Source organism: Dermacentor variabilis, chromosome 8 (assembly GCF_050947875.1).
Source record: "Dermacentor variabilis isolate Ectoservices chromosome 8, ASM5094787v1, whole genome shotgun sequence".
Classification (NCBI taxonomy): Eukaryota; Metazoa; Arthropoda; class Arachnida; order Ixodida; family Ixodidae; genus Dermacentor; species Dermacentor variabilis.
The window spans coordinates 68,405,379-68,420,919 of NC_134575.1; the positions used below are offsets into that span (position 1 = coordinate 68,405,379).

At 44.5% G+C, this 15,541-nt stretch overlaps 1 protein-coding gene across 4 annotated transcripts in view; it reads right to left on the reverse strand.

The window, feature by feature from the left end:
- Positions 1-4,374: 4,374 nt before the first annotated feature.
- Positions 4,375-15,541, reverse strand: part of LOC142591081 (japanin-like) — an 88,297-nt gene continuing 77,130 nt past the window's right edge. For all 4 annotated transcript variants that reach the window (XM_075703452.1, XM_075703451.1, XM_075703449.1 and 1 more), the window contains one exon: positions 4,375-4,551. In XM_075703452.1, coding sequence (XP_075559567.1) covers positions 4,415-4,551 — 137 coding nt within the window. In that variant the 3' untranslated portion in view covers positions 4,375-4,414. The remainder of the gene's footprint in view (positions 4,552-15,541) is intronic.

Below are 15,541 nucleotides of genomic sequence, written 5' to 3' on the forward strand. Positions count from 1 at the left end.
AGAAACAAGGCTCATGAGAAAATCAAGCTACACACAAAGAACGGGCGGAATATCCCAATAGTCAACCCGCTCAAAGGGCTGGGTCTGGTAATCGAGAACAAAGGCACAAATAGGGATACGGTAAAGAAGTTAGACACAAAGTTAACAAACACCATGAGATTAATCAAACGAATTACTAACAAGCACCAAGGTATGAAGGAAGAAAGTATCATACGGCTGATACAATCATTCGTAATCAGTCAGATCACATACATAGCAGCCTTCCACAATTGGTTTGCAGCTGAAAAGCGTAAAATTAACAACATAATAAAAGAAACATACATACTAGCACTAGGAATTCCCATCAGTACGAGCACGAATCTCTTGCTAAAGTTAGGACTCCTCAACACACTGGACGAACTCATAGAAGCACAACAAACATCTCAAGCGGAGTGACTAACCAAAACCAAAACGGGACGGCATATACTAAGCAAACTAGGAGTGAATTACCACAATCTATACGGGGAAAAGAGGACGATAACGAGAGAAATTCGTCACAAACTCCTAGTACCAAATATACCCAAGAACATGCATCCAGGTTACAACGACGGCAGACGCAAGATTAGAGCAGAGAAAATTATCCGAAGCTTTGGGTCAGACGACAGAGCAACCTTCGTAGACGCGGCTGAATACCCAGACAGAAATAGCTATGTAGCAGTAATCGTAGATCACACCCAAAAACCCCTCACAAGCGTGTCAGTTATTACCAAACATTCCGAGACCGCAGAGGAGGTAGCCATTGCACTAGCATTGTTCTCCACGAATGCTCAGTACATCAGTAGCGATTCTCAAGCGGCCATTAGAAATTATGCAAAAGGTAGGATCTCTCCTGAGGCATGGCACATCATCAGAGTCAATGGAACAAAATTCTCCAATGCAGAGAAGAACGGCAGGCAATTGCTCTGGTTCCCAGCGCATACGACTCCAGACATTCCCGCAGTCAACCTCAACGAGGTAGCACACCGCGAAGCTCGAGGTCTTACTCGCCGAGCTGAGCAAAGAGTGACTTCCATCGGTCAGGAGAACGCGGAGGAGGAAATCTGGAGAGAAAAAGATATATTAACAAGATTTAGCGATGTTACCAAATTCTATCAAAATCGGAGGCGATTATTACCACCGCCTCACACTAAACTGAACAGATCTGAGTCCGTTACTTGGAGGCGACTACAAACAGAAACTTATACGAGTCCCGTGCAACTAAAACTTTCCACCCCGATATATACGAGAGCGATATGCGCAAGCTATGCAATTCTGTTAGAGCCACCCTTCAACACATGTTGGGGTGATGTGAAATATACCAAAATAAAATGGCAGTCTCCCCAGAAAATCTCCGGGCGCGGTGGTCGGCCGTGCTGCTCAGCTCAGAACTCCAAGACCAACTTTGGCCGTCCAGCGAGACAAGGAAGCCGCACGGGAGCAGTGGCCCAGTGGCCATCTAGGCGGCCCCAGGCCCGGGCCTTCCAATCGGCGGATTCCAAATAAAGTCATCACATCACAGCGTTTTTACAATTGAAGTCAATTCCAGCCTCCCCTGTACGGGTGAAGTTGATTACAGGTATATGGATCCCATAGTCATAACTACTGCTCAAATTACACCATTGATTATTCTCAAAATAAAACCTGCTGTGCCGTGAGTTTCATCGCCATAGACTACGACCGCCACTCTTGTATTATTATTATAAAATCTTCACTGTCATTAACCTCCTAGAATCCAGCAGAAAATTTGCTCAAATCTGCTTACTTTAAAAAGTAACAAACCGTCAGCATCAAACCACTTTCCTTCGTTCTCAACCATTACGAACGTCATGCCGTTGAGACAGGCACTCTTTCAAACGCATTTGTGGCCGCACAAACGCTTTCAACTAATCAACATTGCCACTAACAATTGAGCTATGGAATGGTCTTACTGATGATGTCGACATTCATGACTCTGTTAAGTTCCGCCATGAAGTAAGCGCCATTTTTTCATGACCAGTTTTTTTCGTTGTTAATTTTCTCCTAATTATGCGCATGCCTGTCGCTAACATATCTATTTAGTGGTATCATGACATGTACCCTTACATTGCTTTTGCAAAATTTGACAGTGTTAAAAGATGAGTCCGTACATTGAGTATGACACCATCTATTCCGATATTTGTTGCGTTTCTCTAACTGTTATTTAATGTACCCTTACTTTATGCACGTTTCGATGTGACTTATGTACTCGTTATCTCCTCCCATTCATGGTATTGCTTACACTTATAAAGTTATATATTGTATACTCTCCCTCCCTCTCACACATACTCATGCTGAAGCCTGGGAGGCTGGATTGATTGAATGAATGAATTCAACTGTATTGATTGAATGATGCAATTTTCATAAAACTAACGTATTTACACCATCGCTTTGACAGTGCATGGATGCCTGCAGCACATGATTTCTCGTAACGTAGCATCCATGAATGGACAGTCACATTGACATTATCATTACCACTCAACTGCTAGCCTTGGAGGAATTTTTCCTAAACCGTCCAGAGAAACGTTGGACACATGAAAGAGGTAACGACTCCGTGGGGGATGTGGCAGTACCTAGCAACTTCAATCCAGCAAGGTGCACATTGTACGTTCCGCTCCATGTCGGCGCAAACAGTCCTGGATAATGGGAACACCGAAAGTAATCGAGCTCAGTCGCTTCATTCTCAATTCATTGTGCATAGTTAGGAAACCTCACAGTAGTACTTGCTGCTGATTGTCTCACCAATAGCGAGGACACTGGTAGAAATACTGTATCGTTCACTATAAAAAATTATTTGCTTCATTTTCCCAGCACAGTCACTCGAAGCTTCTTTAAGGTTACAATTGTTACAACAGAGTACAATTGCTTTCACATTTTTTTCTTTCATTTGGATCGAAATTATGCACTCAGGCTTATTTGCATGTTATGATTCACTGAATATTATACTTGCCTTCGCTGTTGTGCCGCTTTGTGAGCTCGATTGAAGTTAGCAGTTTCCTGTTCTGGTTGAACGCGGATGGTAGTTTCCGGAAGTTGAGTGCACTGACTTTCTCTAATATCAGTCTTTCACCAATGAAGGTGTCCTGTGCCACTGACAAAGATTCGTCTCTTCCTGAAGTTGACTAAGCATTTAGCTGCGCTTTTAAAAGACGCTACACACGCTACACATCACGCTACACGCTACACATCACAGATCGTGCTGGTGTGGTATACGGGGTGAGAAGTTTTTTAAAATATATTTTTTTAAGCTTGCTTCTGGCAGATAGCGTAATTCTAGTCACTGAGATAGAATATTCGAAGAGGTGGACATTACTAGCATGAGAAATGAAAACATATATTCAACTTATTGCCAAAAAATTAACGGATCACTTTAGTTGTTCAAAATTTCAAATTGTACCCGGTGAGCTTGCAAGACGTATTCACTTGAAGATATTCTCCAGGATGACATCATTTCTATTTCTTATTGCGCTAAGTGTTGGATAACATAGATGAGCGTTCCAGTTAGTTTTGCGAATGCTCAAAAGTGCGTCTTCCTAAAAGAGTAATGGAACAATAATTATGTTTTCCAGAGAGGTTTATGGTGCGTATTTTCATCCTAGCCTGGTTCTGGAGATTCATTCCAAGTTGATACGAGTTGCAAACTGGCCAGTTACGATTACTATTTTGCAGTATGTGCTGTCATGAAATTTACTAGAGTAAATTAGTGATATTCTTTTGTTTGTTAAAGTTGTTCTTGAATAAGTTGTTTTGATATCTTGTGCAGGTAACGTCCACTTCTAGGAATAATCCAGTTCAAGAAATAGAAATATGTAATCTGGAACTGTAAAGTTTTTGAAAATTCCAGGAAACTCTAAATTTAACACCCAGCATACGTGCTCGTGTTTTTCTTCCCTTCTCTTTCTTTCTCACTCTCTCACTTAAAAGCGACATCATAAAGCAGACGTGCGCAAGCCGACAGCTTTAGGTGGAAGTGGCGCCGGGTTTGTTCAATGTATACACGTCTTTGCTTTTGTGCCTTTTCTAATCAGCCTGGCCTGTTTTGTAATGCACAGTACGAAAAATCGCGGCCTTCATGTGAGCTCCGTCGCACATTATAGTAACTGAGCGCAATGGTGTTTTTCAGCCAACAGTGGCGGAAACAAATAAATTGGAGTAGGCTGTGAAGAACATTTTCAGCAGACCAACAGTTCCCAATCTACTTAAGGAGGAAGTTGCCAACAGCAGCTGTTGATGGCGACTGGTTGTACGTTTTCTTTGCGGGGCTGCATATCTCCATAATTATTGTTGTGCTTAGAAGAATCCTTTCCGCAGTAAATCAATCCACAGAACACCTTGTACCGTTTCTGTCAGAAAAATTTATTCCTGTTCCACGAGCGTCCCACTACTTGCTGCAGGTATCGATATATCCATAGTATAGTGCATTTTTGCAGTTTGTATGAAAAGACAAGTTTGCCATGAAAGGGATTTGGCTTTCTAGAGTGAAGTTCTCTTTCACCCAGAGGGAACATATCGCTCGTTCTGTAGATGCAAAAAGTAAAAATTGAGGTAAGCACAACGTGTAAAATGCGCTTGTACATATTTAGAAATTTAAAATGCTTTTGGAAGTTTTTAAGCTCTGATACATGTAACAGATGATTAGGTTCATTTATTTTCAGCTTACTGCTAGTATCTAATGAGAGCTTAAGCACGTTTATGGAAATAAATCCTAACATGTGTACGTTAACATAACCCTTGATGGTCATAAAAACTTGAACATGACATTGTAGAAATCACAGAAACGTGGTTAACAAGGGACATTCATGATGACGAAATAGGTATGCCAAGTTGTGCAATCTTACGCAAAGACACGTTTACATGTGGTGCTGGCGTGGTAATTTAAATGGGCGAAAGGATATCCTTCAAAGCACTTCTAGATGTTGAAAGGTGCAGCAGTAATTTTTTTGCAACTGTCTCTTGGGTCCACGTGTCATCATTGTTGACTGTGATAAGCGCAGCTCCTCACATACCAATGATGTTATTTCTTCACTTTGTAACTATAAGTAACGCCATGTGTCGAGTACCAAATATTTCTTTTTTTAATATGCCAGAAATTGATTGGAATTCTTTGACTTTCAATTTCTTGGACACTCCAATTTTCTGTGACACTGTATGGAGCAGCGCGAAGCGGAACAGGGGACACATGAAAGAATCGAAGACAAGCACCTGCTACCAACTGAAAGTGTATTGTCTGATACAAGGTGTTATGCAGGAAAAAGCAGCAGAAAAACGACATCAAAATAATTCCGTTCTTTTTTTTCTCTATATAACACACCTTGTAGCAAAAAAAAAAATTCAGAACTGCTTGTGCTCATTTTTTGCTGTGTTCCTTGTACCGCTTCCATCTGCACCACACCGTCTAATGGACAACCAAGTAGCCTTAGCCCTCACCCTTCCAATTTTCTGTGATGTAATCCCCAATTTTAACTTGCATCAGATGCACAGATGCAATTTTAACTTGCACTATGGCCCCGTGTGTACACTGATTAATGTCCCACATCCTTGATTTTATTTTCCTTAGTGACCATTTCCCACATGAGACTACAAAAATAGAAATCATGCCAATGATACCAGTAATGTCGAACTACCAGCTTATCTTCTGCACAGTATCGACGGATGATGCGATATTTAATCGACAAACATCGCTATGGTATCGCGATTTCAGCCATGCTGACGATACAAGCATAACAGACTGTCCTTCTTAACACGGATTTTTCTTACTACTTTCGAAAAATTTATGGACTGATATTTGAATGGTGCGGAGTTGATTTACATACATTCCGACTTCATGCCCAAAAATGTGTACCCATAAAAAACGAGAACCCCATTAATATTTCGTGATGTTATACATACGAAGCAAAAACAAAACAGTTAAAAAAATGGCTAATCAGGAAGAGACCAAATGTAACTAGAACTGGAGCCACACTATATGTCAGGTGTAATTTAAAGGATGCTACATCTGATTACGCTGCGAAGTTTCTTCCCAAAGGTTAGCAAAACAGCTCAAATAAATTGTGAAGGTACCTTATTCCCAAGAATTGTGACTAATATACGCGTTCCTCATGTAAGCTCTTGTAAACTCTTTCAATGATAACCTCCTACTAGTCTTCACCGTAAATTACGGAATACTTACCGTTCATGGAAAAGTTCCAGCATAATCCAATAAAACTGCTAACACTCACAGAGCAAGGCGGGCTTATGCACATGTAAAAATTGATACAAAGACGGGCACTGGTCCGGACATCATGTCAACATCTTTCTTAAGAGGTATGCAGAGTAACTCTGTACTTTTGTATACGCTTTATTAAATCACTAAAGGCATGCATGGCTTTCACAGATGGTAAAAACGTAAAAAATACTGCTACCTAATATCGTTAACTACTTCTGTATGCTAATCCTTAGAATATTCAATATTAAACGCATAACTATATACTTGGAAGAACAACGTACCCTGCCTGCTACCCAGCATGGTTTCCACAAGGGCGTTTCAACATTTAGTAACCTTTTAGAATAATGACGCAATATAGTGCACGCCATTGATGAGCAGAAGCAAACTAATCTGACTTTTTAGATTTCTCTGAAGCATGAGACCACCTTTCACATAAAAAAATAATAAGAAAATTTCAGCTAATACAACTGTGCACCAACGAAGAACAGATCTGCGCTTTCAGTTAGAAACTACAATTCATGCTTTTAAGAAGGAAGTCACGGTACTTGTAAAGCGAGCAGCGAAGGGACCATTTCCAACTGTGTGGTCCTTTTGTTTACTAGATTAAAAGATTGCTTTAGTAACAGCACACAACTTGTACGAATAGGTTACACTGCATTGACATTAATACCGGTCGCGTCAGAGCCAACGGAAGGTAGTGTTCTAGCCACTACATTATTTACAAAATTTATTAATAAAACTCACACTTTCGGCAGCTCACTCAGTGATTTATCCAGATGTTATTACATTTGCAGTCTAGCTAACTCTTGGTAAAAACTTGGAATACGAGTGCTAGTAGTATAAAAACTGATAAATGTCTCAATTTAGGTAAATGGGTTTACTTCGCAATACAAACAAGTAAAGATACTCACGAACGAGATACATCGCATTTGTACTGAAATGTCATACACATAAACCAAACAGAAGGAAGCGTAACATGTATTGCATCTGTGTGGTAGCACAAGCCCCCCAATACAGGAAAACTAAATTATCGGGTTTTATGTGCCAAAACAACGAACTGATTAGGAGGCACGCCGTACTGAAAGGCTCTGGAAATTTGGACCACCTGGGGCTCTTTAACGCGCACCTAAATCTAAATACACGGGTGTTTTCGCATGTTGCCCTCATGGAAATGCCGCTGCCATGGCCGGGATTCGATGCAGCTACCTCGTGCTTAGCAGCAGTCTTTCGGCGACTATTACATATAACTACCCGATAAATCATCTGATTTATCGGGTAGCTAATAAAACTTGATGCTGGATGACTGCACAAACTCTATGGACAAACATTTACTAACAGTAAATATGTGCGCTATAAATATGCACGCGGAGGGCTAAAAGAAGCGCGAGACACCATGTACCATGTATTGATGAAAATTGATTCCCTTGCCTATGTGATCCTTCTGATAGTGTGCAAAATTTACAGAAGTATTCTGATGGCTTGCGATAGCCAAGTTTTTCATCAGTGATTTATAGTTACAGTCAGCGCACACTGGAAGCGGTTGTGAGCTGGTAGGCTCGGGCACCAAGCAGTTGTACGGGCTGGACAGTGGAAGCTTAGCACTCAGGACGCACAGTTAGGTAACACTTTCCGGTGGCATGCCAGCAACAACATGATAAGGTCTTTGTGTCTGCAACAACATTATGACAACAGCAAACTGGGGTACTCGCCTGGGCCAGTCGGATATAGGAATTGGTTGCCAGAATTTCGGCAGGTGCAGGGTTAGCAATGAAACATACCGTGGTATTTTATCCGTGTGCATATGTGGGATGGGTGATCCTTTGCAGGTTAACCATTCGAGAGCCAACACATTTTATGGCCATAGCCGGAGATAAACAAGGGATGCCAGAAATAGGTTGCAGTGACATCCACTAAGTATAGAGAGCATAGGACAGCGAGGTTAGTGCCAGCTGATTCGAGCTCTTCTCTTTCCATACCTTGTCTTCGCAAGCGAAACTGCTTAGTTTTCGTTTTCGGAGGGTGGCACTTCGTCTGCTGCTCGTTGAATGGCAACTGCGACCGGCTACTACATATTGTATTGCACGAGTTTGTGCCGCTGCGGACAAATGGGCGTTGGGAGGTGAAGAGGAGGTTGAAGTGTGTCGGCGATCGGTAGGTGGTATTACCATGGCTACTGAGGTACAAACTTGTATCTGTATATATGTTAAATACATATATTTTCTCTCAATAACATTTTGGTGCACGTGCGGGGTACTCTCGCCACAAGCTGGCCCTGGATCTTCGCAGTGGGCGTCACATCGGTTCTGCTGGTATGGTTACTGACGCTGCCTCCGCCACCCACACACCAGCGGAAATAGTGTTAACCCAGTTACGTCACCCCGGAATATTAATCGGCACTGGCGAGGTCGATGCTGAACACTGGCTGTCGTCGTATGAACGCATCGGTAAGCACGGCAACAGGGATGCCGCACTTTTCCTGGCCAACGTGATGTTTTACTTGGGAGAAACCATGAAGGTATGGTTCGAGACGCATGAAGCCAACATTAGAAGGAGGGACTCCTCGTAAGGAAAAACTACGTGATCTTTTCAGAAGACCTGTGGGACGCTAAATGGAGGCCAAGCAAGAGCTAGTGTCTTGTACCTAGACATCAACCGAATCGTACGTCGCGTATATTTAAGAGGTTCTAGCTTTCTGCCGTAAGGCGGACATCACCATGCTGGAGGCCGATATGGTTGGACACATATTGAAAGGCATCGTGGACGATGAGTTCAACCTGCTGCTTTGCAGGAACTGCTCAACGGTTGAGTACATCATTAATAAATGCAGATCATCATGCCTTATGTTGGAAATCCCCACTCAGATACCCGACAGGCTGTCTTGCCCGCTGGGCTTTACGCCTGCAAGAGTACACATTTTCCGTGTCCTAAAAATCTGGGTGACTACATAAGGATGCCGACTGTCTCTCCCGCTATACTCTCGACCCTCCCGATGGCACCAAAACCGATACAGATACCTGCGTTTTGTCGATCTCCGAATTTTCACGCGTTGCCGACGAGCAGCGTCATGACCCATGTTCGCGATCCGTCATCAAACGCCTTACCTCGGAACAACAGGGCGTTTCCCTCCGTATGTTTGTTCTCCAGAAGGGGACCTTATATCGACGCAATATGAATCCACATGGGGCTGAGCTGCTTCTAGTCGTTCCCCAGCATCTGGTCTCGACAATTCTCTAGAAGCTACACGATCTGCCCACGGCTGGTCATTTGGGTGTCTCCCGTACGTACGACCGTGCCCACAAGCGATTTTTCTGACCTGGACTATATCGCTCTGTTCGATGTTGCGTGGCTGTCTGCGAACTTTGCGAACGCCGAAAGAAGCCTCCATTGTCCCCCGTTGGGCACTTTCAGCCTATAGGTATCCCCAGTGAGCCATTTCCCCACGTCGGCCTCGACTTCCTTGGCCCATTTCCATCTTCATCCTCGGGCGACAAGTGGGTGACCGTTGCGACGGACTATACCATGAATAAAGCAAAAATCAGACATCCACCCGTTCGTAGCAATTGCTACAAAGGAAACCCATACGGGTTCCTGTAGCAATTGCTACGAACGGGTGGATGTCTGATTTTCCCTTTATTCATTACTGCTCTCCACCTTGCGGGTTTCCGCAGAACTACTACGTCAGACTATACCATGAGTTATGCCATGACACGGGCCGTCACTACCAGCTGCGCCACTGGTGGGACTGATTTTTTTCTTCATAAAGTGATCCTAAATCACGGTACCCCACGTCAGCTACTGAGTGATAGAGGCCGCTGTTTTCGTTCTAAGGTTGTCGACGACATTCTTCGCTCTTGCTCCATGTCCCGCAAGTTCGCTATGGCTTACCACCCACAAACAAATGGGCTTACCGAGCTTCTCAGCCATACATTCATGGGCATGCTCTGCATGTAGATGTCTTATGATCAACAGGATTGGGACTGCACCTTACCCTTCGGTTACGTTTGCATACAATTCGTCGGGTCACGATATTGCTGGTTATTTTTCGTTCTATCTGCTATATGGCCGTGTCCCACCTCCTGCTTCCTTCCGATGCCAAGACTACCATGGTATATGCTCACAACGCCATTGTTCGCGCAGTTACAACACGTCGCATTGCCCGTGACCGTCTTCTGGTGCCTCAGGGTCTCCAAAAGCACAGTTACGGCAGTCGTCATCGGGCCATTCATTTCAGCCCTGGGTCACTTGTCCTGATTTGGTTACCCTGCCTACGCGTCGGCCTTTGCGAAAAACTGCTGACGCGATAGCTTTGACCATACCGAGTTGTTCGTAAAGTCACCAACCTCATATTTTAGATATCACCTGTGACTTCGACGTCTTCTACCCCACCAAGGACAGATATCGCGCACGTTTCGCGACTAAAGCCATATAATTCGCACACTGATTCGATACCCTAGGAAGCATCTATACGATGCTTCTGCCGCCATGGACTAATGTCACGTACGAGTTTGTGCCGCTGTCGACAAATGGACGTTGGGAGGTGAAGAAGAGGTTGAAGTGTCTCGATGATGGATACATGGCGTTACCCGGGCTACTCAGATACACCCTTGTAAGTGTACGTATTGTAAATACCTATATTTTCTCCCCCGTAACAATCTTTTGGTCATTTTGGCATTTTATGAGCCATCTAGTTTGATGCTTGAGCACAATTTGCTGCGACCACCTTCACCGCATTTAAACATGTCATTTCCGTTCGTAGTAGGCGCAGGCACTAATCTAGTGCATAGCTTGATTCGCAGTAGCAAAAGCACTCGGCGTGAAAACCAATAGCCGTTTCCGTGCCATCTCCATATAGCGAGATATTCCAAGAAAGTGGGGTTAAAAACAATAGCAGTTGTACACAGATACCATGCTCCCTACTGATAGTAAACGGATGTTGCAATGATAAGGGAATGCAAGAGGAATAAGTTTGACCGTGAACAGGTAGCCTTTAACTTTCCATCAATAAACTCAGGTGAAAGTGTCTCTGCGGCTTCCCAGCAACACTTTGCTGGGAAGCAGCAGACCCCGGTTATTCTATCGGCAGTGGAAGCATAGCAGAGTAGCCAGACTTCTAATGAATGCCTCTATGAGTTCAGGAAATGATGGATCAGTCCCAGAGTGGGCAGCTGCTTGAAATCCGAGATCGCAGTACAGTGAGTTAGGACATTCCGCTTTTTGCGAACGGTGTGAACTCTGCTTCTAAATTTTGCATCCTTTTCCATATTATCGAGCATTTACCGGAGTCCCTGCACACGCCCACGTGCTGTGACAAATCAAGTGACAGTCCTGGCATGCTGACCATTATTTCTCACGCGTTGCACCTGTACAGTTTACCGAGCAACATAGATTCACATCTACAGCTAATACAACACAAACGTAATGGCCCGGTTTATGGCATTGGGTGCTTAAACCATGTCCACAATTATTTATTACAGATAGATGAATATGTCTTGTAATAACCTAGCTCATTAGCAATAAAAAAGTGGTAGGCCTGGGACGCAAACCCAGCACAATCACAGCATAAGCTCGAGGAGTGACTGCATAGCAGCTTCAACTTCGGCAGCACGCACTAAAGAGTCTTCGCGGCGATGTCACTTTCATTCGTTTTCACGAGAATGATCTGAGGTGTCCCGCTGGCGTCGATGGTGAGCTATGGGTTGTGCTGCTCTCTGCACAGCGGTATGCTTAGGCCCACGTCGCCTACAGCTAGCTTCTAAAGCAGCACTTTATCCCTTGGGAGAAGATGCCAGAAAGTGTACCGAAGAATAAACACAGGTATTGAGGGTACGCAGCGCACATGTCACACCTCTTGACCCGCGGCACGATACTATGCTGTTGTTGATGATGATCATTTTATCGGCATCGCTTTTCATACGAAGTGGTGAGATAAAGGCACTTAGCCTGCTCGAGATAACCAGGGCCACTCACATGCAATATGCAACGTCTACATGCCAATGCTACATATCAGGACACCTGGGAGAATACAACGCAACTGCAGTGCAAGGTTTGCACACATCAACGCTACGCGGCTGGCATGCGGCATCACGTGATGAGCAGCACAATTTGAGGGTGCTGATAATTATTTATTGTGATCATCATTGAAACGGAGCAGTCACCTAGCCTGCTTGATCTAATCAGGTATGCTATACATGTTTTCATTCTGGCATGGCTGCACACGTCTCATTAACCTTTTTCTTCACAAGACAGTACACCCATTTGTTGGACAATCTGCCATGGTGATTGGGGCCACATACTTGATAGGAAACACAAGATACCTTGTAGTGCGACCTATGCAACTGCAAGTCGTGACAAACAGTAACCTAGCCTGCTTCAGTTAATCAGGGGCGCCATACGTGTTTCACAGCGCAGATCATAAGTTCCTGCTGCTGCGGCGAGCGTCAGTGGCGGCATTATCCGGCGGCGTTACTGAGTGAACGAGCGAATGATCAAAGAGCGAACACGGAGCTCCGTGGGAGACAAAATACCCGAGCGAGAAAGCGGAGAAGAGGGTTCAGCGGAATGAATAGGCGGAAAGCAGAGGAGGGTATGGCGATAGCATGGGAAGCAAAGCGCAGAGCGACGACGATCGCGACAGTAGCGCACGTCGTGTTGGAGGTCTGCCGGCAATGGCAGCTGTAGATCGTGCCCATGTGTCATCCACGCACTGGCTCTCGGGATCTCTCGATTAGCGAAGCAGTCGCGCCATATTCCGCTCGTTTTCAACATGCCCCACGAGACAGGTGGGCCCGCGTTCGCCAATATATCGGCAGTATATATAGAAATGTAGTCGCCAATATATATAGAAATGAAAACACGTATAGGGGTGCGCTCAAGTTTATGAGAGAGTATGGTATTCCTGGTCGATTTTCTTCTGCTAGCTTTTTTTATACGTCTCCTTTTAATCCGCTTCTACTTATAATCTTCTTTTCTTTCCTCAAGACAATCCAACCATTTGTCGGGCAGTCCCCGCATTCGGGAGGAGTCTAACGACAGCAGCAACAGATGCCGCCTCGGGCGGCGGCGGACATTTCTAGCCGAAATGGCTATTGGAAGTAGCCCATACGAGCTTACGCTGCAAAATTAAGTGCGAATATACGAGCTGTATTTGCACATGATGCAGTTTAAGGAAAGGGAAGAAAGTTAAGTGATAGGGTTATATCTTCTGGTTATGTGTTGTTCGCGTGATAAGCTACCACTTGTGCCTTCAAAGCACGCCCTCAAAAAAGAATTAGATGCATGTTCGGCGAACGCATCCGCAGTTTTCCATCCACTGCAGCGATCTCAGGATGTCCTTCATACAACACTGATATGCTGTTCTTCCTTGGATACTTTCCGAACAGTTCTTCGCGAGCACATTGAAAATATTCAATACATCCGTCGGCTTGCCGAAATTTGCGTGTTCATGTGGTGTAGCTCTTGTATAGTGTATCTTCCATCCGCACCTGTCTGCAAGTGTAAGTCGAGGATGAGAAGCCTTACACAATCGGTATTTACCTAGGCCCCATTTTAACGCCAATTTTCGGGGCTCGGTGGCTCGTCAGATCGCGCCAACGTAGCGCTAGCTGGTGCAGAGAACTGACACATTTTGAAATCTGGGCAGCCAAACATAGCTTCTTCAAGAACTTTCTTCAAGAACTATATTTAAGGAAACGCACTACTGCAAATGATATTTTTTACAATGTTCCAGAATAAGCTAGCACTCAGGAGACCTTTCAACTACTTTCAGGAGCGCAGTTATCTCTGTACAGTTTGCCCCCATGGCACTTTTAGAGCGCAGCCCTTAGGCACCGGTTCCTGCGGCGAGCGTCGACAGCGTCCCTAGTAATCGAGCAAACTGATGCTAAAAAGGATGAAAGCGAACGCGGAGCGCAGTCGAAGATAAAAGACGCCGATAGTGAAGACACACGAGGAAGAAAGCGGGTAAGCAGGCTACGGTGGAAGAATGAGGCGGGAAATGGAGCAGAAGGGTAAGGCAAAAGCGTGAAAAGAACAGCATAATGCCGCGCAAGAACCGCTGTGTGGCGACAATGGCTACGAGACGGGCCCAGAGTCGTGAGCATCGTCTGTATGGAAACAAAGAGCTGCAAGAGCGCAGTCCTGTCCGCGGCGGCTGCATGTAAATCAAGCCCACTCGACACCCACGCGCTGCTTCTCGCTATCTCCAGATTAGCGAGGCAGTCTCGCCAAATTTCGCTCGGATCGGAGCTGGCCGCAAGAAACCGGTTGTCTGCGCCAGTCTGTAAATACTTCGCGAAATTAAAACACGTATAGAGCTGCGCTCAAGTTTCACATTATGGAGTAGCTCAATCGTGACTGAATTATTTCATTGCTAAATAACATGATCCTCGTGCATAGCTGCCGCGAGGGGAAAATAGAGGAAAGCGGCGTGTTCTGGCTTTTGCAAACAATTTCTTACTCCATGCCATGACGCAGGATTGCTGTTGTTGAGAGTTATTTTCCCGTTTCATTCCTGCGTCTGCGCCCTAACAAAAATGTACTACTTTCGCGCCCTCGTGGGTGCTGCGGCTGCTCTGCAAAACCTGCTTGCAAAACAAGGAACACCCCGCTGTTCTATAGTTGTTATTTCAACACTTCTCAACCAGCACGCACCGATCGAATGCTTTTATCGCCAATCTACGCTCTAGGTTAACCAGAAAATAAAAGCTAGTTGTGCCTGTCGAAAGTGCTACCGTCTACTTATAATTGCAGCCGTGACCTGCAAGAAAAGCTACTAAGACGTCAAGATTTCATCTCAAAACAAGCAACACAAAGACACATTTCGGCCATCTATTCTTACAGCAAGATTTTATATCTTATGAAATATTATTTGGAAAACATCGTTCTGTCTCTTGCGCAGAATATTTTTGGAAATTGTCGATTGGTTCACATGTGCGAGCAGTCCTTTCTTCTAGGCGAAATGACGTACGCGCATACTGTCTAAGGGCTAGTTGAGTTTCGCACGAGAAAGAATGCGTGGTTTCTAGGCGTAATGGTTATACAATGTGGCTGTTGGGCTGGGCGACCGAGGCCCGATCTCAGCATGCGATCTATGCATTTAAATCGAAGCGTTCTCAGGTAACTGTCAAGCGCAAAATTGTTGATCGTGGCTGTTTTTTGCTGCTGCTTTTATGCCAAACAGGGGTCGTGTAACGTGAAAGTATTCTCATCTTCGTTTATTCGAATCTTTCCGTGTGAAATTTACGTATCTGGAGAGGTTAGCATTGGACACTGACACGCAGCACAGTTTCAGCAGTCCAATTAAAC